General features: G+C 39.0%; 1 protein-coding gene across 1 annotated transcript in view; it reads left to right on the plus strand.

Moving 5' to 3' along the window:
- The first annotated feature begins 2,956 nt into the window (after positions 1-2,956).
- The window catches only part of Tshr (thyroid stimulating hormone receptor), an 89,518-nt gene continuing 66,644 nt past the window's right edge, over positions 2,957-25,830 (plus strand). The window contains exon 1 of the mRNA XM_090344653.1: positions 2,957-3,318. Coding sequence (XP_090200779.1) covers positions 3,152-3,318 — 167 coding nt within the window. The 5' untranslated portion in view covers positions 2,957-3,151. The remainder of the gene's footprint in view (positions 3,319-25,830) is intronic.

Below are 25,830 nucleotides of genomic sequence, written 5' to 3' on the forward strand. Positions count from 1 at the left end.
TCCTTAAGAAGCTTAAATAAAAAGCAAACTTAAATTTACAAAGTAGACAAGGAAAAGAAATAATGAAGATCAGAGTACATACCAACAACATGGACATACAACATACAACAGAACATGGAATCAAACATTAAATCTAGAATGTTTTTTAAATGCTTTCTTCAGGAAAGTTAATGAAATTACTAAACTATAATATACTAACCAGGGAAAAAAAGAATAAAGATAAAAACAGCCAATCTGAAGTAAGGAATAATTAACATTAAACCAGATTAGAGGGCTGGGAGCATAGTCTAAGTGGTACAGTGCTTGCCTGGCATGCATGAAGCCCTGGATTCAATTCCTTGGTACCACATATACAGAGAAAAAAGAAGGCAGAAGTGGTGCTGTGGCTCAAATGGTAGAGCATTCACTTTGAGAAAGCCCAAGGACAGTGCCTAGGCCCTTAGTTCAAGCCACAGGACTGGCAAAAAATAATTAATTTGCTAATTAATTTGTAAAAACCATGCTAAAAACAGATTGTATAAAGAAAATATTTTTTAAAAATCTACAACAATAAACATGAAAGTACATGAAACGAACAAATCCACTAAAAGACACATTCTGCCAAGAAAAATGAGATAAGCTGGTTTTCACTATATGAATTTTAGAAATTGAATTGGTAGTCAAAAACTTTCCAGTGCTAACCAGAGTAATTCACAAATAGTCTGGTAAAGTCTAAGAGGGGTAATACCAAATCTGTGCAGACTCATACAGGAATTTGAAGAGAAGAGAGCATTTCTCATCTCATTTTGAGATGAGATAATGAATTATCTTAACATGAATATAAAACCAAGAATAACAGAGAATAGCATACCACCCTCCCATGGGACCACTTGTGCAAAACTTTTAAGCAGAAATAGGTTGTATTTGCCAAATACAACCACCCCAAGACTATCTATCTATCCATCTATCTGTCTATCTATCGATCTAGCTAGCTAGCTAGCTAAAACCATGATACATATATCAAGTTTCTCCCAGTTATTTAAGTTTCAAAACTCAATCACAAACAGGCACCAGTGGATTACAGTGCCTGTAATCCTAGCTACACAGGAGACTAGAGGTGAGGATCTCAGCTAGGATCCAGTCCAGGCAGAAAAATTAATCTCTTACCTCCAATGAACCAGTAAAACACTGAGCTAGAAGTATGGCTCAAATTGTAGAGCAGCCACGACTGAAAAAGCTGAGCAGAATCACAAGGCCCTACATTCAAGGCTGGTGCCAGCATTAACCACTTGATAATGTTGCAATCAATCACTGTGAATCACATGAAACACATTCTCCAAGTACCACAGAAACACCGTCATCAAGATAAACACCAGTTCTCCAGTGGTCATTTGGCATTAGCCAAACCTCAGCACTTTGCAATCACGGAGAAGTTTCCTGTCCTTACTTTTTTTTTTTTTCCTTTTTGAAATCCTATGTCATTGGTGTGAATGATTACACATGAATACATACATACTCTTTATTCTTCACTTTTTGTAGTCAGCAATACACATCCCAGATTTGTATATGTTATGTGGGCTTGACAGCTTGGTGTGTGTGTGTATGTGTGTGTGTGTGTGTGTGTGTGTGATGGTCCTGAGGTCTGGGCTCTGTCCTTAAGCTGTTGTGCTTGAGTGTTTTGTAATACTTGAGCCACAGCTCCATTTACAGCTTTTTTTGATGATCAACTGGAGATGAGCATTTTACCAACTTTCCTGCCCAGGCTAGCTTCACACTGTGATTCTTCAGGACTGAAATCCTCACACCTCAACCTTTGGAGTAACCAAGAGTAAAGGTGTGAGCCACTGTCCTCTGTTAGTTCATTCATTTTTATTGTGGAATAGTAGTCTCCTATGTGTGTGTGTGTGTATACATATATATGTATATGTTATATGTGCATCATTCCTAAACACTCAGGTGTCTTCCCGTTTGGAGTGGTTATCAATAAAGGTTCTATAACCTTACAATACACATTCTAAGTATATGGCTCAATGAATATTAATACACGTAGACATAACCTAATCAACTAATCAAGATACAGTCCCCTGCATATTCCCTCTTGGTTTTTTTTTAATACTTATTTCCCTAAAACTTATTCTGATTTCCATCATGACAGCTTCCCCCCCTTATTCTGGATTAGCATATAAAAGAAATTACATCGAATATAAGCAGTTAAAATTCCTGGTACCCCCCCCCCAAGAAAAATTACTACGCAAAAGTCGACTTTTTAAGTAAAAAACTGTAGTTTGATTTACATTTTCAGGAGGCTGTTTTTGAATAACAATGAACTGTGAACCACTTAAATGGTCTTTTTTTTTCCCTTTGGGGAAGAGGAACAAATAAAAATGTGCCTTTTTCCATTGCCAGTCTCAAATTGGCACCATAAGCCTGGGTTGCCCTCCTGGGGCAGGAGAAATGGCTGTGTGCTGTTCTCCATTCTCCACAGCAGATGGCTCCAGAGCCCAATTCCTGACTCAACCTGTGCGGTGGGGTGCGAGGGGGGGGGAGAAGGCGGGGGGGGGGGGAAAGGAGGAGAAAGAAGAAGGGGAGGGGAGGGGGGGAGGAGGCGACGCCTCGTTCCTCAGCCCAGGCGTGGGTTTCCGCCGGGACCATCTCAAGTTCTGCCGGCCTGGGCGGGCTGGAACACCCGGGCGGGGAGCGCGGGGAGCGTGGATGGCAAAGTTCGGGAGAAGGAGAGAGGATGGACGAGGACGGGCAGCTCCGGGATGCGGGCAGAGCCGGGGGGGCGGGGCCTGCTCGGGAGGGGCGGGGCCTGCTCGAGAGGGGCGGGGCTGGGGCGGGGCCTGCTCGGGAGGGATGGGTCGAGGCCGGGTCGGGAGGGGCGGGGCCGGCTCGGGAGGGGCGGGGCCGGCTCGGGAGGGGCGGGGCGCCTGCGAGTCGCGGACCAAGCTCTCCTGGCTCCTCAGCTGGAGGAGAGTTGGAGTGTTTGGTGGAGAGTTGCCTAGGGAGGCCAGCACTTCGGAGCCTCCCTCCACCTGTCTTTCCCTGTAGTGAAGTCGAAGCCCCGGGAGCCCTTCCCTCCTCGCCCCTTCCCGCCTCCCCGCTTCATCCCCGCGCGGAGGCGCCGCGGGGCCGGGATGCGGCGGTAGCGCCGAGACGGGGGCGTGGAACAATGAGGCTGGGGTCCCTGCTGAGGCTGCTGCTGCTCTCCTGGCCCGGGACCCTGCAGGGCCGGGGCTGCCCCTCCCCACCCTGTGAGTGCCACCAGGAGGAGGACTTCCGAGTCACCTGCAAGGACATCCACAGCATCCCCCGCCTCCCGCCCGGCACGCAGACCCTGTGAGTACCGGGGGGGGGGGCGGCGGGGGGAGGACCGGGAACCCGCGAACGGCTCGGGAACGGGACAGCGACGAATGTCAAACTACTAAGCAACTCAAGAAATGACTTTCTATTAAATATTTGCTTGAGTACTAGAACAGGTTTTCCTTTCCTGTCCCTCTAGATGAGGAATTATCTAAGAAATGATCTAACCATGGGCTCGTGTTAAAAATGCAGCCGTCAGGAAATGTGGATACTTAAGTATCAACGCTGTGCCGGCACAGCAGATACAGCCGGGACTCCTCTTCCTCCAGGCAAAGACAGAAAGATAGGCGATTTCATAAAATAAACACACCTTTTCATCTGTGTGTTGAATGTGTGCTAATTGGAAACTTGATGTTCAACAAAACATACGTGCAACCCTCCACACGCAAATCTATTTCTTTTTTTTAATTTTATTTTTTTCATTTCAAAGAATCTTCTTTAATAGCAAATCTATTTCTTAACAAAAAATGTAAATCAATGATCATCGAAATGAGAACTGTACATGAGACCCAACAGGGAAGGGGGGAAAAAGGCTTTCTGCCATCACAGAATAAAATGTGAACATCTTTTTGGTGACATCTTGACACCAGCTTTCTCTGGTCTCTGGGATAAAATTCTCTTGTACAACCTTCAAGAACCATTAAGACCTGGCCCAGTCTGTCAAACATCAGGGCTCTCAGTTTCTCTTGACTCTCTAACCTATTGGGCCGGACTTCTGCCTGCTCTCAGGTACTCTTTCCCCCTTTCCTACCTTTCATCCTTTTACCGAAGCACTTTCCCCTTTCTGCTTCTGATGAATACCTATTCCTAGATTCTGATCCAGGATGGGTTTCTTCAAGAAGAAACCCCTCCACTTAGCTACTCTTCCTTTTCCAAATTTCTGTGCATGGACAGAATCCTAATCCTGACTCAGTTTATATTTTCTGTGACTTAATATTTGTGTGCCTACCCGAGCTGATGTGAGATCCTCTAATGTAAGGGACCCCTGTCAATCTATATTCCTAAAAACCTAGCACAGGGCTTTGGAACTACCAAGTTGCTGAAGAAAATCTTAAAATGAACAAAGAAGGATTATGCTGCTCTCTGTCTGCTGTGTGGTGAGTAGAAGGGCCAAAAATATCCTTTGAGAACTTTGATGACTTTATTATTTTTATTATTATTAGTGACAATGTAAATTCATTGGAAAAGATGTTGCTTTTAGATGTTCAAAGGAACTTAAAAATTTTCATCAAATACAGAAGAGAGAGAAAACAACAGAAGAGGAGTCAGAAATTTGGTATTCTCTTCATCCCTCTTTTCTCCTTCCTGAGAAACTGCAGTTTTTTAGAAGGGCTAAATTTTCCATTTGGGTGAAGTGGTTTCCACTGTATGCTTTCTCATATCCATATGTCAATGAGGAACGGCTGAAATCTGAAGAGTATGATTGGATAAAGACTACAGCAAGGAGAATCTGACCCCAAGGACCATGGGAGCAAAGTAGAACTTTCTGAAGAATGAAGTGATTCTGACATGGAAAAGAGAAAAACTGATGTTAAAAACAGTATGGGGAAAAAAATGGTCTGCCATACTCTTTGAAACCGTGACTATACCTGAGGGATGTTCTCTCACAAGATTTATGGGATGCTTATGAAAAGTTTTTGCAACATGCTCACCTGTTTAAAGGGTAGGGATTAAAACATGTGTTCTTGCAGAGTTATTCTGATTTCCACAATCATCTTGAAAATGTGGTCTAACCATTGCCTAGCTGTTTTATAGATTAGTATGGTACTGAGAATAATTCTTCCTCCCTTATATTATGGTGGAAGGGCATTTCTATCTAATTTACCCTACCATGTGCCCTGTGGTCTTACGAAGAGGTATATTATGATGATATATTGTCATGTTTTGCCCATGGCTTTTGCTGATTGTGAGGTAAAGGTAAGCTGGTATCTCTTCTTATCAGTGAAACATTCAACAGATGTTGGTATACAGGAAGTCTGAAATTATACCCTTACACTGAAAATTTCTAATGAAAGGAACTTAAATGAAACAACAGAATCAAATTAAAATTTTAATTTGACAACAATCCTATTAATTCAAATCCAAGCTTATAATAACTGACCCATCACTCATTTGGAAAAGTGGCCATTTTGCTCTCATGTAGACAAGGACCATCCCCTTTCTGAATAAGGACACGGGTTTTGATGGCCAATCTGTATTTATGTGTTTTCTTCTGCAACAATCTGTTGACTTGGCTTGACCTTTTGCCTACTTGCTCTGAGTGGCAACAACTGCCACTTTTCCTGCTCTTCAACAACCCCACTAGCTGGAGCTGGCTTTTCCTTCACGTATGGGTTTTGAGATTCCCACTTTAGTCATTTGCATTCTGCATCTTTGACTCTGATAGTCTAGCCTAGTGTTTTCTAAACTAAGTAATCATTTTCCATCTCTGAGATGCTTTCCTCCCTTTTTATCCCATTTGTACTTTAGTATGTGGTGTGTGTAAGAGAGAGACAGAGAGAGACAGAAACAGAGAGAGATTATTCTGAGGCTTGAACTCAGGGCTTGGCTCTGTCCCTGAGCTTCTTGTGCTCAAGGCTAGCACTCTACCACTTGAGCTACAGTACCACTTCCATCTTGGCTTTGAACAGCGATCACCAGATCTCAGGCGTGAGCCACCAGTGCTTGGCATTCTGTGCTATTCTTTAGATGATATGTTTAAGCATATCATTTAGGAAAGCATACATGGCTACTATACATAGAAACTTAACATGACCTCCAATTAAAATAAGGGGCAACTAGAAGATTAAATACAACAGGAGCAAAAATGTAGTGAAATTCTAGGAACAACTATTGCCCGAGTCCACCTAAAACAAACATGCATATATTTTCAAATCATCCCTGTTTCACTATGGCTTTAGTGATATCAGTAGTGATCATGTAATTGATGAGTGATCTCCAATCTAAAGAAAAAGGAAGAGACTTCACAATGCTCAAAACATTCTCTTATATAGAGCAACTGTCTAAATGTATTTATTATCAACATTATATTTTTTCTATCCAAAACTGAGTAATTGTTTTTTTAAACTGATCTACTTGATAATTATAACATTTCCTGATTTCACCAACTGAATTGATATAACTAATGCACCTATGTGTGTAGTGTGCTACTGATCACCTATGATGATGTGAAAATTGAGAGTTATGTCAGAGTTTTCAAAGATGTCCTTGAATCCACCAAAATTGACAAAATTCTGCTTTGGAATGATTTGGCATTTTTGTGTGCACATGAAATTTACTACGACAGTCTTCTGTTTCTTACAAGCAGTACAAAACAAATATTTTTTAAAAATAAAAACTATCTGACATTTGAATTTGATATTTTTCTCCTGAATATATTATTATGATGATTGCTTTGTGCTGCACACTTAACCTTTTCCTTGAGGGACTTTTTACACAAAATCCACTAAATGCAGCTATTATTTAAGTCAATAACTTTTCAAATATTTTGAGGTTTTGATGTGTCATATTTGGCATTAAATCCTCTAGCTAGTTCTATTTTTACAGAAATAAACTGCATGTAATTAATCCTTGCTTTTTATTACTGCTGTGGAAAAGAAATGTCCAAATTTTAAATTTGGGCCATTTGGACAATTCCATTTGTTCAAAATTACCGATTGGATTTTTAAGTGTTCCATTTAGATATCAAATTCTGCAATTTTACATCATTTCTGGAGTTTGGTAAGTCAAGTGCATCTAAAAACTTATGTACATTTGGATATGTTTTCAAAATATTTCCTAATGAATTTCTGAATTTCATTCACATTTGTTATTATATCCCTGTTTTCATCTCAAATATTATTTAGTTTTTTTTCTCCTTCTTTGGGTCAGTTTGGCAAAGGCTCAACAAACGTATTTAACATTTTAAAGAAATTTTTATTTCCTTTATTCTTTGTTTTGAATTTTTTTTAGTATCTGTTTCATTAGTTTTTGCCTTTGTTTCTTTCTATCTGCTAATTTCAGGTTTGGTTTTTTTTTTTTCTCGTTTTTTTAGTAGCTTGAGCTCTATCACTAGGCTATTTTTTATTAAAGAATCTATTAACGTTGATTTTTACATCATATTTCAAATGACGTGTTTAACAAACAAGTATTCAAGAAGGGAATCTCTATATACAATCACAGGCACTTAATTTTTAGAACATAATCAAAATTAGGCTAAGGGTTTGTATATCATAGATACATATTAATCAATGTAATAAAACATTGTGTCTATAGAGTCATAGGTTTTTATATCTATGTAGTTGTGTTTATAATTCCAGTACCATGTCCATAGCATTGGGTATGCAACTTTTGAGTCCTTGCTCTTGTACTGTTTGGATCTAATAGCCACATATTAAGGATACCATGCACCTTTTGTTCCTTTGGTCATGACTTGTCTCACTCCACATGATTCACTGGGCTATTTAATTCAGTTATCTCTGAGGTTTTTCTTTTTTCTTTTTCATTGAAGGTGCCCCAAATACCTACATTAAAAACCAAAAAACAAAACGAACAAAAAAAGGGATCTGGCAACTTGTGAAATCATTTTCATTAGATAGTAGACTTTTTTTTTTTTTTTTTTTTTTGCCAGTCCTGGGCTTAAGCTCAGGGCCTAAGCACTGTCCTTGGATTTTTCTCAAGGCTAGAGCTCTACCACTTGAACCTTAGCACCACTTCCGGCTTTTTCTAAGTATGTGGTACCGAGGAATCTAACCCAGGTCTTCGTGCATGTTAGGCAAGCACTCTACCACTAGGCCAAACTCCCGGCCCAGCAGACATTTTTTATAAGCCTCCCTTCTTTGAAAACTCACTGATTGCTCAATAATGTATTAAGTCAATATGTCTTTGAATAGTTTTTTGTAATTTTTAATTTTTTTGGTGTTGATTTCTAGTTTTATTCTATTGTAGTCAAGTAGAATATAGGTAATTGTTTTGATTTTCTTACGTTTGTTAACTTTTGCTTCTTCTTCTTTTTTTTTTTTTTTTTTTTTGTCAGTGGTGGGTCTGAACTCTGGGCCTGGGTACTGTCCCTGAGCTCTTTAGCTCAAGGTTACCACCCTCCTATATCAAGAAGCCTGGGCCTCTTGATGGATTGTTTCCTTTATTAGGATGAAGTAATCTTATCTCTTCTGTCTACTTTTGGTTTTAAGTGGGCTTAATGAAATCTGAGTACAGCTACTCCTGTTTGTTTTGGGGGGTTCATTTGCTTAGAAAAGAATTTTTCAAGCCTGACACGTGACTCTCACCTGCAATCCTAGCTACTCAGGAGGCTGAGATCTGAGGATCAAGGTTCAAAGCCAGCCTGGACACAAATGGATCTGAGACTCTTATCTCGAGTTAACCTCTAGAAAATAGGAAGTGGGGCTTGGCTCAAGGGGACAGCAGTAGCCTTGAACTGAATAGCTCAGGGACAACACCCAGGCCCACGGGTAGGGTGGTAGCCTTGAGCTGAATTGCTCAGGGACAGCACCCAGGCCGAGTTCAAGCCCCATGACCCACAAAAAAAGAAAAAGAAAATAATTTTTCATCCTGTTACTTAAGCCACATATTTGTCTTCAGATACATTTTTGTAGAAATCAAGTGATCAGGTCTTATTTGTCAATCTAGTCTATTAAATTTCATCTGTAGATTGGAAAAATGATATTATTGATATGCAGTGTTAGTACGGAAAGCATATGGTATCTTTCAGTCACATTAATTTTTTTTTAATTATTACTCAAAACATTTATTACAAATGTCACAAACATATCCATAAAGTAAAATTAGTTTAAAAAACAGAGAACGAGAGCAAGTGAGAAAACAAGAAAAGCCAGGGCTCTGAAATTACACCTAAAACACAGGAAGATGTCATCTTTACGAATAAGTAGAATTAACTACATTCTTAAAATAGTTTTAGTGCATTGCATTTTTAGAAAAGGGACATACCCTCATCCCCAAGAAAAGGTTCCTGCAACACTGACAGTTTTGTGCAGTCACATTAATATTTTGTTTTCTTTTTTTCTAGTTCTCCTACGGTACACTCTCAAAAATAGATTTTTTATGATTATTTTTGTTGAATGCTTTAGTGCTTCTCCATACACATGATTTATAAGTTTAGTCTTGATGATGTCCTAGAAGCCTTTATGAATAATTTATGTTTTTATTTGTTTTTATGCAGTGGATCCAATTCTTCTACTTTATCTTTGATCTCTGATATTGTATTTTCAACTTGAAAGTATTAGCAAGGCTTTTTGTTTGTTTTGTGGGTTCTGGGGCTTGAACTGTGGACCTGGCGCTGTCCCTGAGCTCTTCAGCTCAAGGCTACCACCCTACCTGTAGGCCTGGGCATTGTCCTTGAGCTGAAGAGCTCAAGGATACCTCTCTACCCCTGGAGCCACAGCCCCACTTCCCATTTTCTCATGATTAATTTAATGCCCAAGCTGGCTTTGAACCATGATCCTCAGATCTCAGCCTACTGAGTGGCTAGGTTTACAGGCGTGAGCCACTGCACCGGGCTTGAGTTTTTAATTTATTGGGTTTTTCACCACTTTATGGTGAAAGCAGACAAAAATCAGACAACTGATCCTTTTGTAAGAGATACCAATTGTTTTACTTTGATCTCAGAAGCGCTAGGGAACAGTCCCAGTGCTCTGAGTTTATGGGCAAAAGCTTGGCTACTGGGCCACACTCCTCAGTCAGGGGCGGGGAAGTGGGGAGAAGAGTACTAGAATGTGTTGACTGAATGTTGAGACTGTTTCAATTGAAAAATATGGCCTCAGATGCATAATATGAAAGTAGGGAAACAAATATTATGACAAAGCAATATATCTCCTCCAAATCTGTAGTTCCTCTGTAAGGGACTTGAACAATAGTGAAATGGGTTAAATTTCAAACAGTGAACTCAAAGAACAATGCTGTGGGATAAACAATAGAATTAATGAGGACATAATAAGCACCTGAATGAATTCAAAGATTCAAATGTGATGAACTTAAAAGAGTTTGAATGAACAGCTGAATGAAGTAATGATAAAGCAAGATATGAAAATGAATTCTATATATAGAAATTCTGGGGAAAAAAGCAAATGTGAAATCCTAGAAATGAAAAGTTCTCTTCATTCTCACTTCTGTCTTCTCTTATCTTCTTCTCTTTTCCTCTCTTTACTTCCACCCTCTCTTAATTATTGTTAAATTCAAACAACATAAAGTTATCACTCTGAAGTTTGCCAGTTAGTGGTATTTGTTATATCCACAACATTGTACAAACATTGCCCTAGCTCTAGATAAATAAGACATGTTAATTAAACAAGCATTCCCCATTCTCAATTCTTCTCAACCCCTAGCAACCACTCATCTAATATCTGTCTCTATGGTCTTACCTAGTCAAGAAATTTTATTCAAACAGTATCATACAATGCGTGACCTTGTTTCTTTCACTGAGCATAACATTGCCAAGTACCATTAAATAGTAATGGTAAAGGGTGAATGATCAGACAAGTGGCCCAATGTAAACAAGCTAAGTCAAAGCTTACAAGACTTTTTAAGCGGTTCCATTTTTGACATGCTAGTGTAGACAGGAGCCCTATGCTATGTCTTAGTGCCTATACTTATTCTGGGAAACTTAGAGCACAAAACTACTTTCTTATTGTGAAGGAGGGAATTTGTAGCCTGTTGGCTGAGGAATAGCATGCATTTATCCTTTCTGAATCCATGGCAAGAATCTAGGAAGAGATGAAGTAATAGTAATGCATACACCATTGTCTGTAACTCCTTATGACTCAATATTCAAGCAAAAGGCTTTTCTCTATTATAAGGAAGCTGAGGCCTCAGCCAACACCCTGGTTTATTGACTTTTTTTTCATAATAGTATTGGCTTCTTAACCTCATTTTGTATCTACATGGAAATTTTAGCTAATATGCAGAAAAATAATTGGCTAAGATTTTTTTAAACAGCTTAAGTAAGAGATAAATTCCCTTTAGTGCTTTCATCTTAAGCGTTTTTTTATTCTTCTACCTTCCTTGGTTTAGATACAGAAAATGTGCAGTCAAATGCTTATCTCCCATGTCTCCTGTTTTCCCAATTCAAAGGACAAATAAAGTAATACAATCTATCTCTACCAAAACCACGACATAAAGTGCTTAGAAGTATCTTCATGCTGACAGAAAATATGTGAAATGCCTGGTAAAGTAGACAATGCTGTGGATACAGGTTACCTGTACTGGCCAAAGCCATGGTAGAGTGGAAAGCTTGTGAGATGCAGACTCATGTATCCCTGGAGAGGATATCAGAACCATTTGTAGAGCTTGAGCTTCCATGCTTGAGACTATCAGGCAGTGGTCTGGCATCAGGATTGTACAGCTTTGTTAAGAAGAGCCAATACTTATCCACTTCACCCAAGAGACAAGTAAAGATTTATGAGTTCTTTTCTCCCTTCAAAAATACTTATCCCCAAGGAGTTATCTATTAGTGGGGTAAAGTGACTGAAATTCTTATGAGGGCGGGGGAGGGAGATAGTTTCATCCCAATGAAACTCAAATCTGTAAGAATAATTTATCTGCTCTGTTTCAAGGTTTGGCTAACAAGACTGTTAGTATTTCCAAATTTTCCAGATGCCCGTATTTAATGCTTGGCTAGCTTTCGTTGCTATTTCACAACTACCTTCAATCCCTGGAATCTAAATCAACAAAGCCAGAAGTTCTGAAATGTGCTCTATGAGACATGAAAGAATTCATGGAGGCTGTGTCTGATTCAGTTTTATGGGACAATAGAGGGTCTGATTTACTTATGAAGGATAGGATTTTTTTTTTACTCATAACCAACTCTACACTTAGTATTTCATCTCACCTACCATCCCACTCACCCCCCCCCAAAAAAAAAACCAGTATGGATTGAAGGGTATCTGCTTTCATTTGGTATTGTATCCTATATCTTCATTTATTGAGTAGCAAAATAGGGAAAAATGTCTTACATAGAGCTGTGTCATCTAAAAGTCATGATTTTACACCTAAACAGAGAAATTGTTCTAAGACTATAAGAAAGAGCTGCTTACGTAGAAAGAGTAGTGAGTAGCAATAGAGCTTGCAATCAAGAGATCTCCAATGAGTCATAAACATTTTAGGAAGGCCTTTAAGCATTCCATGCCTTTTCTTTTCTATCTGCTAAATGAAAACTGTAAGATGGTTCTAGCTTATTTTAGAGGACTGCAGGAAAGACCAAACAAGACCTTGTTCAATCATGCAAAAATCTCCGATATTCAGAGACCATCATTTTAATTGAGGAGAATAACAATTTGGGAGATTTTTATATGCCATACATTTGGGGGAACACAAACTAACCAAAGAAGGATTTGGCAGAATTAGAATCTAAGCAACACCAAAGCAATAAAAACAAAAAGCCTCTACATGAATCCTTTTCTCCCTTCTCTTGTAACAACATAAGGAGACTCTAAGTACCCATGTTATCCTGGTCTCCTTATACAACCTTGATCTCTCCCTATTATCCTTCTCCCTATGATCCTTTTCATTGCTATCAAACATCTTTATCTGTCTTTCCTCTAAATATTTTTCTAGCTGGGTTCTGGCCTATAATCCTAGCTACTGGGAAGCACCTAGACCCTGAATTCAAGTCCTCGAACCGGCCCAATTTTTATTTTTATGTATTTATTTATTTTTAGGACATATGCTTGAACTCTAGACCTTGGTGCTCTTCATTTCAAGGCTAGTGTTCTACCACTTTGAGCCATAGCACTGTTTCTGGTTTTCTGGTGGTTAACTGGAGATCAGAGTCTCATGAACTTTCTTACCCTACCCAGGGTGGCTTTGAACTGTGATCCTCAGATATCAGCCTCCTGAGTAACTAGGATTACAAGTGTGAGCCACGAGCATGCAGCTCCAAAGTTGTTTCAAGTTAAATATTTTTCTTTATAACTTTCCTATTTGATTTCTGCCTCTTCAACCTCACTTCGTCCCTCCTTCCCTTCTTACTAAATGTTTATAAAAGACTTTACTTGAGAGGTGGCTTACGCCTGTAATCCTAGCTACTCAGGAGGCTGAGATCTAAGGATCAAGGTTCAAAGCCAGCCCAGGCAAAAAAGGACCGGAGACTCTTATCTCCAATTAACCTCTAGAAAATGGGAAATAGGGCTTGGCTCAAGGGTAGGGTGGTTGCCTTGAGCTGAAGAGCTCAGGGATAGTGCCCAAGCTGAATTCAAGCCCCATGACCACCCCCCCCCCAAAAAAGACTTTTCTTGAGCTGTTTTTAATTTCCCGTTCACCCTTTAGTTTAGTGCAAAACTGCTTTTGTCCACATTACTCAATTGAAAAAGTTTTGCCAAAGTCACTGACAACATTTGTTGCAAAACTCAATGGGCAGCCTGAGTTGGTGCTGGGTATCTATTTTCTTTTGATGTCTATATTTGTCTTCCTCTACATTGTACTACTTGGCTTTCTGGTGCCTCTGTGAGCAGCTGCTGTGGCACAATGAAGATACTGGGCTGCATAGGTATGCTGCCTACAGTCCTCACAGCGCAATAGCATCTGTGAAGCACTCATCTTCACAGGCCACCCCTTGTCCTGTGTTGATCTCTTCCTCTGTACACATTTGGGATAGGTTTCCCAGGATTCCAGTGGCAGTGAATCAAATAATTTGAAATCTCGCCCATTTAGTAGCTCTGCTGGAGGCCCTTGAGGCAAGAAAGGTAGAGTTACCAAGAATAAACATCTTCAGCTAGGGTAGAAAAGTGCTGGCCCATCTAGAAAAAGAGACCCCCTATAATTAATATCAAGAGACCAGGTTATCTCTTCAATGCCATCATTGATCTCTCTTGCAACTCATTGGACTTTTCAAGATGGTGATGGGATATCAGCCCCCATAAGAGGGAGTCTGTGCTACTTTCCCACATGAATCTAGTTTAGACTTTCTGCTCTGAAATCTACTTTTTTTTTCTTCCAGGATTTTGACCAGTTGGCCAATTGATTTGTTTATAGCTACCTATGAATTCTTATCCTGGGTGCTGCTGTTAATGGAAATCCATTCATTTTCTTTTGGTAGTTTCTCCAAAGACATGTCTGTGTTTGTAATATCCATTTTTGACGGACATCCTAGGGCATCACTATCCACATAGCAAAAGGGTACGTGAAGCCAGCTCTAACCTCCCTCTTTCTTCAGCTGTTCATAAGGAACACCTCATTTACCTGTAAGTGTGAAACAACAGAGGAATGGACCATCATTTTAGTAGGTGACTCAGCAGGGGATCTTGACTAGCTGCTTGGGCTTTTTCTTGTGCTTTGTCGTCGTCATACTACAGCTGATTCCTGATACATCACTTTCCATGTGAGAAATTGCTGCCCAGTCTGCCTGACAGTAGGAGTTAGTATGTTGCATAGAATCCAGCTCCTGAGGAGTGCCTTTGAATGCACAGCATTTGCTTTTCGATCTTAACCCAGACCTAGTAGCTTCTAGAACACTATCCTCCTGCACTGCAGATGGTGTGGCTTCACTCCAAAATCCCAGAGTGTTATAGTTTGATTTTTTTGCAAATTATAGAGGCCATAAACTCCACATCACATCTCCAACATGACAAGACCTACCAGCTCATATAATCCAAGCGGTGCAGCTGTTTGTACAGAGTCCTCTTTAGCTAATACTGTGATCTGGCAGACTGCCATGTTAACTGACACATAGGAAGAAGAGTTCTTACACATTATTCCATTGAATTGCATGAGAAATACTTGTTTCTACTGAGATGAATACAAATCCAAGCTTGATCTTCTCCTTTTCCTGATTTCCCATTGGACAAGATTAGAATCTTTATGACTATGATTCAGTTATTTGTTCATTTTCCTATCAGCTTTAACTTGATATTGTCTTATGTTCCAGTTAATGCCTTCATTCTGTTAAGCATTGCCTCTCTGCACCTTTCTTTCCTCCCTCGCTCAACTATACACATGCTCTTTTCCTGTACCATGAATTCTTGCACAGGACTGAGAAGTTCCCTCTACAAAACATTCTTCCAAAACACCACTGGTGAGAGTTTTAGAAAGTGGGCTCTCATCTCATTGCCAGGACTATCTATATTTCAATCAGCATCCAGGATAGGCTGCAAACACTTTCAATATCAACTCTTTCTGTCAGGTTATTCTAGGAAGCAGATGCTGAGGCACAGTAAGGCATTTAAGTATATGATAATGTTGGTGAAAAATAAAAAGCAAGCAAGATAGATTCAGTAAGCTGGTAGAAACTTTAAAGAGTGAGACCCAGGAAAGATAATTATATATTTAGACATAGATTAATGCTTTCTCATAGGACTGGGTCAAGTTTGGTAGGAATGAATTTGTTTCCTTGAGGCAAGCATTTATGAAAAGATCAAGCATGCCTCTTCCCTGGTCTTTTGTTCCCTGTCTTTCATGTGACTTGTCTCATAATAAAGGTTCTCTTTTGATTCATCAAGGAAAGAGAACTATAGACCTATTTCTTGGATGAACATCGATGCAAAACTTCTCAACAAAATACTGGCCAACCGTCTACAACAACTCATCAAAAATTATACACTATGATCAAACTGGATTCATCATAGTGAGGCAACGCTGGTTCAACATATGCAAATCAATTAATATAATTCAACACATCAACAGGAGCAAGGACAAAAATCATATGATTGTCTCAACAGATGCAGAAAAGGCATTTGACAAGATCCAACACCCCTTTATGTTAAAAGCTCTGGAGAAACTAGGAATCCATGGAACATTCCTCAATATAATAAAGGCTGTGTATGACAAACCCACTGCTACTATTACACTTAGTGGTGAAAATCTAAAGCCATTCCCTCTAAAATCAGGAACGAGACAAGGATGCCCACTCTCTCCACTCCTCTTTAACATAGTATTAGAATTCCTAGCCAGTGCAATAAGGCAAGAAGCAAGTATAAAGGGGATCCAAGTAGGGAAAGAGGAAATAAAACTATCCCTCTTTGCAGATGACATGATTTTGTATTTAAAGAATCCTATAGACTCTACTCCCAAGCTCTTTGAGCTGATTCAAAACTTTGGAAGGGTAGCAGGCTATAAAATTAATCCTCAAAAATCAACTGCCTTCCTTTACGCCAGCAGTGAGAGGAAGGAGGCAATAATCAGGAAAGCAACTCCTTTCACAATAGCCTCAAAGAAAATAAAGTACCTAGGAATTAGCTTAACTAAGAATGTAAAGGACCTTTTTGATGAAAACTTTAAAACCCTAAAAAAGGAAATTAAAGCAGAACTAAGGAAATGGAAAAACCTCCCATGCTCCTGGATTGGAAGAATCAACATCGTGAAAATGACAATCTTGCCAAGGACTATCTACAAATTCAACGCCATACCCATTAATATCCCAATGTCATTCTTTAAAGAAATAGAAGAGGCAATCCAAAATTTCATATGGAATAATAAAAGACCCCGTATAGCAAAAACACTTCTTAGCAGAAAGAACAGTGCAGGAGGAATTTCAATACCAAACTTTAGACTCTATTACAGGGCTATAATTATCAAAACAGCTTGGTAGTGGCACTACAACAGGCCTGAAGACCAATGGAATAGAACTGAGGACCCAGATATTAAACCACAGACCTATGGCCACCTAATCTTTGACAAGGGAGCCAAAAAAATAGAATGGAAGAAAGACAGCCTCTTCAACAACTTGTGCTGGCAGAACTGGATAAGCACCTGCAGAAAACTAAAGTTGGATCCTTCTTTGTCACCCTGCACTAGAATTAACTCCAAATGAATCAAAGACCTGGAGGTAAAAGCTGACACAGTGAAAACTTTACAAGAAGGAATAGGAGCTACACTAGGCCTCCTTGGCACAGGTCAAAACTTTCTTAATAAGGACCAAGAAACACAACAAATCAGAGAAAGGCTGGATAAGTGGGACTGCATTAAACTGCAGAGCTTTTGTATGGCAAAGGACATCGGTAGTAAATTAATTAGGAAGCCTACAGAGTGGGAGAAGATCTTCACCAACCAAACAACGGACAAAGGCCTCCTATCTAAAATATATCAACAACTCAAAAAATTGAATCACTCCAAAACTAAACTCCAGAGTAACAACCATCCCATTAAAAAATGGGCCAAAGACTTAAAAAGAGTTTTCTCTGAAGAAGAAACAAAAATGGCCTATAGACACATGAAGAAATGCTCAACATCTCTGGTCATAAAAGAAATGCAAATCAAAACAACTCTAAGATTCCACCTCACTCCAGTTAGAATGGCCAGGATCAGGAAAACGAATAATAACAGATGCTGGAGGGGATGTGGCCAGGAGGGATCACTGCTACACTGTTGGTGGGAGTGCAAACTCGTTCAACCATTATGGAAAGCAGTGTGGCAGTGCCTCAAAAGGCTAAACATAGAACTCACCTATGACCTAGCAATTCCACTACTTGGCATTTACCCAACCATCCAGAAACAAAGATATACTAAATCCACTAGCACAACGATGTTCATTGCAGCATTATTCACCATAGCAAAGATATGGAACCAACCTAGATGTCCCTCAGTTGATGAGTGGATCAACAAGTTGTGGTATTTGTACACAATGGAATTGTATGCTGCTGTCAGAATAAACGACATCGACCCATTTGTTAGGAAATGGAAAGACTTAGAAAAAATCATATTAAGTGAAGTAAGCCAGACTCAAAGGAACTTAGGCTCAATGGTTTCCCTCATTTGTCATAATCAGTAGAAACCTTGGGCTCTACTAGCAGAGATCTGCAATAGAGCAAAACCTTGATACATAAGGCCATATAGTATGAAGCTAATTGAAAGGACCTCCAGGATATTGAAACAAAAGCCATATAACGAATGATTGTTGCCCTTAATGTACTATGTTATCTCTCATCTCTTTTGCTGTCCCTTGGGTATCTCATATTGTTACAGTATCTCACTTTGTTATCTGATATATTGAATTATTTGTATTTGGTTATTTGAAATTTGATAGGGAAGGGGGGAAAACCAAGATGGGTGGGGGGGTGGGTAATGGGTACCAAGACATGTGAAAGGGTATCAATGTATGTGAATTAAGGCACGTTCTATCTGGCAAATATCATGTAACCCTTTTATTAATTACAATAAAAAAATTAAAAAAAAAAGAATCCCTTCAAGGTAGTAAGAGCTACATTTCACTATAAATGTAAAAAAGGAACAAAAGTATTGATCCCAATTAATACTAATAAAAATATGGGAAAATGAAAAAAAAAGGTTCTCTTTTTACTTTACCACCATGTCAGACAGTCAGAGGTCTCTTGACAAGGCTGGTATCAAGCTATTTGGAACCTGTACTTAGAAAAAAACATGAGCCAAATAAACCTCTCCTTACAGATTTGCCAATATCAACTGTTCCTTCATAGTAACACAAAATGAATGGAAACATACATGCTTGCTTTCTATCCAAATTTCTCCTTATCCATTACATAAATAATGTTCTTTGTTAGGTTCTTATGGCATACCACACTTTCCTAACAATCTCACCTACTTTCATGCATACATGTAATCAGATTCTAATAAATTCTATCCTAATTAGTGTCTGTTTTCAGCTCTTGATGCTTAAGGCAGTTCTCATCTTACTTGGAAGTTGAACACTATGCATGAAGAAGTTTTTCAATTTTTATCTAACATTATAAATGATCATGATGGTCTTGTAATAACCATATTAGTAAGAAGTCTTCATGTTTCAATATTTATTATTTGTTCTATAGACATTTATTGCTTCTGGAAGTTATATTACATCACTGATTTAGGATAATTACTAAGGAAAATAGATCAGAATTCTATACTCATAACATCATGATATAAATTTGTCATAAGAAAGATTTTCTTTTAAATCTGTATTCCATGGGAATAACCCAGAACCGTATATTTCCTTCTTGTATCACATTATTTTAGTTGTATGTTTATTTGTCCATATTCTTTTCTGGACAGTAAGCTCTGAGATGTGAAAGAATGTTCACTCAACCAATAATTGCACAGAAATACTGGAATATTCCAGAATATTATACAAACAAGAATGTACAGATGTTTCTTAATACACAATGTTATACCCCGACCCCATCCATTAAAGTTGAAAATATCCTAAGGCAAAAGCTCTTTAACTCATATGTTTTATCAACTATCATTGCTTAATTTCACTTACTGTAATCATGTTTATAATATAGCTTAGTACACAATTTGATAAAATCACCTGTTGTAAAACCTATAATATAGCGAAGTGTTAAATATCTCATCTAATTTATTAAATAACTTTATTTTAAACCATTTGTAATATAGTACACTGTAGGATATTAGAATATTACCCTTATGGTTGCTTAGTGACTGGGAGTTTTGGCTTGTTCCTGTTACCGGATATCGTGAGAGAATTATACCACCTATTTCCTGGGAGGTGGGGGAAAACTCAAAATTCTAAACTTCAAAGTCCAATTTCTACTGAATTGGTATTGCTTTTATACTATCACATAGTTGAAAACTCATTAAATGTAAACAGCACATATCAGCACATGTCAGCACTTTAGAAAGTACTTGAATTTTTTTATCTCATCATAAAGATTCCACTATTAGACTATTGTTTTCTCCATCATTTACTTACCAACAGCCTTTCTTCATTCTCAAGTTTGTTCTTCTGTATATCAACTTGTCCAAAGGTTAACTATCCCTAAGACAAATGAAAACAATACTATCCTATCTAATCTCATCCTGTTGTCTTCTGAGATAGTATGCCATTTCTTCTACCAGAGATTTCTCAGTTCACCATTCTACTTCTATAAGATCTTTTAAAAGTCAATAGGCAAAGCAATTCTGGTGCTTCTCAAAAGCCATTTCCAAAGTAATTTTGATCGCCCATGAAACAACTTAATTTTTATGCCCTGGTGTTCTTACCTGGCATCTGTCTTTACGTCTCCTGGATGATTTGATTTTTCTCCCAGTGACCCCTGATTCTTGGTTGCATTCATTTCTGGCCTGGCCATTCACCTGGGATTCTTCAGGTTGCTCAACTCTGGAAGCTCTCTACTGTCCCCTGCTGGCAATTGCCAAATTACTACTTTTATTGAGAATCGCCTTAGAGCTTCATGTGATTTCCCTTTGGATTCTTCTATGTCCTTTCATTCTTCTCACTGCTATGCTATGGTTCCTTTATCCTATGTTAATTTATTACTTTTTTCCCATGGAGGATTCTGTAGCCTATATCTTCCTTCCTTCCTTCCTTTCTTCCTTCCTTCCTTCCTTCCTTCTTTCCTTCCTTCTTTCCTTCTTTGCTTGCTTGCTTGCTTTCCATCCTTCTTTGTGCCAGTCGCTGGGGTCTGAACTCAGAGCCTGAGCACTGTCCTTGGGCTTTCTCAAGGCTAGAGCTCTGCCACTTGAGCCATAGCACCATTTCCAGTTTTTTCTGTGTATGTGGTACTGAGGAGTGAAACCCGGGTCTTCAAGGAAACAAGGTCTCTTGTAAGATTTCTGAGGTGTCTGAAATTTGAGATTGGGAGGATAGCCAAAGGATGCCTTGTCAACACTTTATACTTTTGCCATGTCCCATTGTTCTCTTCACTCTCCACTGGAGCAGAGAGAACAAAAATCAAATTCATTCAAATTCCCCACTTCCCTACCTACTAGTCATAAACTTCATGCTGACCTCTTGAAGAAATCAGCTTGCTTTATTTATATTTATTTACTTTTACGTTCTTGGTACCTCACTCATTCTCTGTTCAGGCAATGAGTAAAAAGCTCAAATTAATGTACAGACTTTTTAACAAGCTGGTTAAGATTTCTCATTGCTTCCTTGTCAACCACTTCTATGTAAATGCTTCCAGTTGCCTTTTGCTTCAACAAAACTCAAGTTCTCATTGCTTTCCTCAGTGTTCTCTGTACATTTTGTTGCTTTGTTGCTTTCTACCTGCTTTCTTCCTTCTTTGACATGTTCCTGGAAGGTATAGCTTCAATGCCTCATTTATAAAGGTTTTCTTTCCAAACTCCTCAGGCTGGGTCCCCTCAGCCTTTGGATAGCATCTCACTTATAGAATTGGAGTACAATCTTACTTCTGTGAGACGAAATTTATGAAACCGCAGGGTCCTTTGGGGAAAGAGACTTTAGAAGTTATTTGTGACCATTTTGTTTGTCACCACTAAGGAAGCTAAGGAGAGAGTCAGTGTTTTGCTCAAGATTCAGTGTCAGCCATATCTAGAAGCCAAATTTCCTGAATTCCCCTCCTGAGCAATTCAGCCCCTTTTCAGAGCACGCTCAATACGATAGTTAATCCGTATTTTGGGTAGAGTGAGAAGAAATCAGAAAGGAAGGAAGAAAAATGCACTGGCTGCATTTTTCTAGAACCCACGGGAGACCCAGTGGGTAAAGAATGAATCTTCTTTTTTCACAACCTCACAAACCATCTGTGGACAGGCTCTATAGGAAAAGCATGCCTTGTGCAGGTCACAAAGAGGACTTCACTGTCTCAGTTCCTTCTTACCTGTTTCCCACTGATCAAATTCACTCCCAAGCCAGATTCTGGTGGCTCAGGCCAGTAATCTTAGCTTCTCAGGAGGCTGATTCTGGGAATCAAGGTTCAAAGCCAGCCCAGGCAGACAAATCCAAGAGATTTCTTATTTCCAGTTAACCAGCAAAAAGCCAGACTGTAGCTATGGCTTATGTGGCAGATCACCAATCCTGAGTGAAAAAGCTGAGGAACAGTACCCAGGGGACAGAACTCAGGTAAAAGCCCACCCTCTACTGCACTTCTAGTTTGGTTATCTGGCTTTTTTCTGGGAAAGCCAGAGCTTGTAGCCTGTGGCGACGTTTCTTATTCAATCTCACAGTAGAAGAGATTGTACCTAAGATATATCTGATCCAACATCACTGAGCCCATGAGTAATACTTACTCTTCCTACCTAAGATTGTTAGTTACTACCATCATCACCGAAATATGTCAATATTTCAGTATTCCATGGAAAAGTGCCAGCCGGAAAGCCTGTTTTTATTTTTACATATTTTATACAAGTAAACTAATGCCATTGTGTGCATGCACAAAATTGAAATATAGACTGAACAAATTCTTTTTCTCTTAAGGATAATGAACAAATCCATCTATGATTTTAAAAAATCATCAAATTTTAGTGTTTTCTCATATGACATTATGATTGTGCTCTTCTCACTAATTACTCAGAATAATGCAAAGGAATCCATCTTTTTAACCTGTAACTCTGTCTTCATATGTAAGGCAGACCCTTGGTGAAAGCTTTGCAACAGTGTGCATGACTAAGAACACTTGAATGAGAAGGAATTTTTTTTGTCAAATAAGTAGTTTTATCAACTTACCCAAAATTTTTACAAAAGATGAGAATCTGGAAACACATCAAAATCTCTGATTGTTTTTCTTTGGCATAAATCCCAGTCCAGATGTTTAATAACCAGGATTGTCTAGAAAGAGGAAATAGAGAAATTTTATGAAGTCCAAAATTTGAAAACAGTTAATAGTGACAGGTCCAAGGATTATGCTTCATTTTATTGTTAACACTTGTTAACGATTTGGAACCACTCATGCCAAATCTTATTGTCAGATATTGACAAGGAAAGGGGAAAAGAATCATAGAAGAATAAAGGATAAAATTCAACATGAGGGCCAGGAGTGTGGCCTAGTGGTAGAATGCTTGCCTAGCATACATGAAGCCCTGGGTTTCATTCCTCAGTACTACATACACAGAAAAAGCCTGAAGTGGTGCTGTGGTTCAAGTGGTGGAGCACTAGCCTTGAGCACAGAGAGGCTCAGGGGCAGAACCGAGGCCTTGAGTCAAGCCCCAGGTCCAGGACTGGCAAAAAAAGAAAAAAAAATCAACATGAAGGAAACCTTAAAAAAAAAAAACCACAAACTGAGATGTCTGTTAAGATAGCAGTGAATAACAAATAATAATTAAGCCTAGACAACTTTTTTCTTTTTGTCTGTTATGGAGCTTGCACTCATGGCCTGGATACTGTTCCTGAGCTCTTTTGCTCAAGGCTGGCACTCTACTACTTTGAACCATTGCTCCACTTCCAGTTTTCTGATGATTATTTAGAGATAAGAATCTCACAGACTTTCCTGCCCCTGCTGAACTGAGCTCATGATCCTCAGAACTCAACGTCCTGAGAAGCTAGGATTACAGGCATAAGCCACTACAGCACAGTTCCCTAGGCAACTTCTTTCCATTGTCTTCAAACTTTGTAATGACCATCACAGACCAATACCAGACGGCACAGGAACCGAGAGTTTTATCTCTTGTTCTTTCCTTTCCTTTTCTTTGCCAGTCCTGGGGCTTGAATTCTGGGCCTGGACACTCTCCCTGAGCTTCTTTTTTGTGTATTAGAAGTGTTTTGAAAAGTAAGATATACAAAGTAATCATCTCCAAAGTAATATAAAAGTGGCAGTGATTAAATCTTTTCATTGTGTTGCACTTACACATACTTCCATTATTGATTTGTACATGTTGCTTATTTAGATCTACTTTCTCTACTGGCATATCAATTACCCAAGAAAACAGATTGTAACTTAATTTTTCCATGTGATCTCACAATCCCAAACACTGATTAGCATTTAATGGGCACTCAATAAGTACTTTCTGATTAAATAATAATCTCAGTGGGCCATGCTATTAATTAAAACACTTAAGAAAATAGTTAGCTAAAATAAATATGAATTTTACATTTGGTTTACAATAATACCATTATAAGATGCTAAATCTTTCAGATGTTTAAAGACTACCCAATATTGTCCAGTTTTAGGCAATACTTATTTGACCAATAAAAATGATACTACCATGAATAAAATTTGTTTTTTGTTAGTCTGTGTGTATGTTTGTGTCTGTGTCTGCAAATACACGCTGGTCCTGAAGCTTGAACTCAGGGCTTGGGCACTGTCTTTGAGCTTCTTTTGTTCAAGGCTAGTACTCTACCACTTGAACCACAGCTCCATCTCCAGCATTTTCTGTGATTAATTGGAGATAAAAGTCTCAGAGACACTGGAGTACTGTGGGTCATACCTGTAATCCTAGCTACTCAGGAGGCTGAGATCTGAGGATCTGTTCAAAAGACCCTGAGACTCTTATCTCCAATTAACCACTAGAAAATGGGAAATGGGGCTGTGGGTCCCGGGGTAGGGCAGTAGCCTTGAGCCTTGAGTTCAGGGACAGCACCCAGGCCCAGAGTTCAAGTCCCAGGATCCACAAAAAAAAAAAATCTCATAGACTTTCCTGTCATAGCTTTGAACCATGATACTCAGACCTCAGCCTTCTGAGTAGCTAGGATTACAGGAATGAACCACCAGCCCCAAATAAAACTTGGATTCAATATAAGGCCTGTAATCTGAACTATTCAGGAGGCTAAAGTCTGAGGACTGTGGTTTGAAACCAGCCTGAGTAGACAAATCTAAGGGACTCTTGTCATCAACAGACCAGAAAAATGCCAGATTGGGGTATGGCTCACACCAGTATAGGGCCATCTTTGAGTTGAAAAAAAAAAGTGAGAAGTAAAGAACCTGAGTTCAAGCCCCAATCAGCATACACACACGCACACACACACACACACACACACACACACACACACACACACGCACACACACACACACGGATACGCAATTAAAATAACATAAATATAAAATCGCAATAGTATGCTATTCTGTTGAAATACATTAAAATGATTCCATATTCCAGACTATATCAATAATTTACTAGTCTTTCCCATTAGACTTTCAGTTAAATCCCCAAATCCAATGTAGTCAACAACCTTGAGTATCTGGATGTCTTGTTTCATTTTGAAACAAAGACTTGAATTACTTTTTTTTTTTGCCAGTCCTGGAGCTTGAACTCGGAGCCTGAGCACTGTCCTTGGGCATTCTCAAGTCTAGCACTCTACCACTTGAGCCATAGCACCACTTCTGGCTTTTTCTATGTATGTGGTACCGAGAATCAAACCCTGGTCTTTGTGCATGCTAGGTAAGCACTCTACCACTAGGCCAAACTCCCAGCCCAGACATGAATTACTTTTAAGTGAATTCTTAGACAGTATAGTGTAAGAGATGGTTCAGTGAGTCTTCTTCACTTGTAACTTCTTTTTCTTTTAGGTCCTAGTTAGTGACTGCTTCCTTGTGTAATTTTCTGAATCACTTCACTCTGTTGTATTAAGTTTTCACCTCACCAGCAGAGGGAGCACTAAGAGACAAATTAGTTCCTTCTTCATGTACTTTGAATTACTAAGAAACAAAAACCAAAAACACAAGTGCACCCACAAATCCACATTTGGTGTTCCACAAGAAGACTGGTCTAGGCATGAGGAAAATCAATAGCTTCCTTTTTCACAGTGCTAAAGATCAGATGAAATAATACATGAATATTTTTATGGGATAAGTAAGCAATAGGCAACCCAGTAATGTAATTCTGTTTATTACTGTTATCACGGATTAAGAACTAGGTTATGTCTGGCTTCTGGCAAAATGCAAAACAGAGCAGGTTAGC

This window comes from Megascapheus bottae, chromosome 14 (genome assembly GCF_031878675.1).
Source record: "Megascapheus bottae isolate mThoBot1 chromosome 14, mThoBot2.hap1, whole genome shotgun sequence".
Taxonomy (NCBI): Eukaryota; Metazoa; Chordata; class Mammalia; order Rodentia; family Geomyidae; genus Megascapheus; species Megascapheus bottae.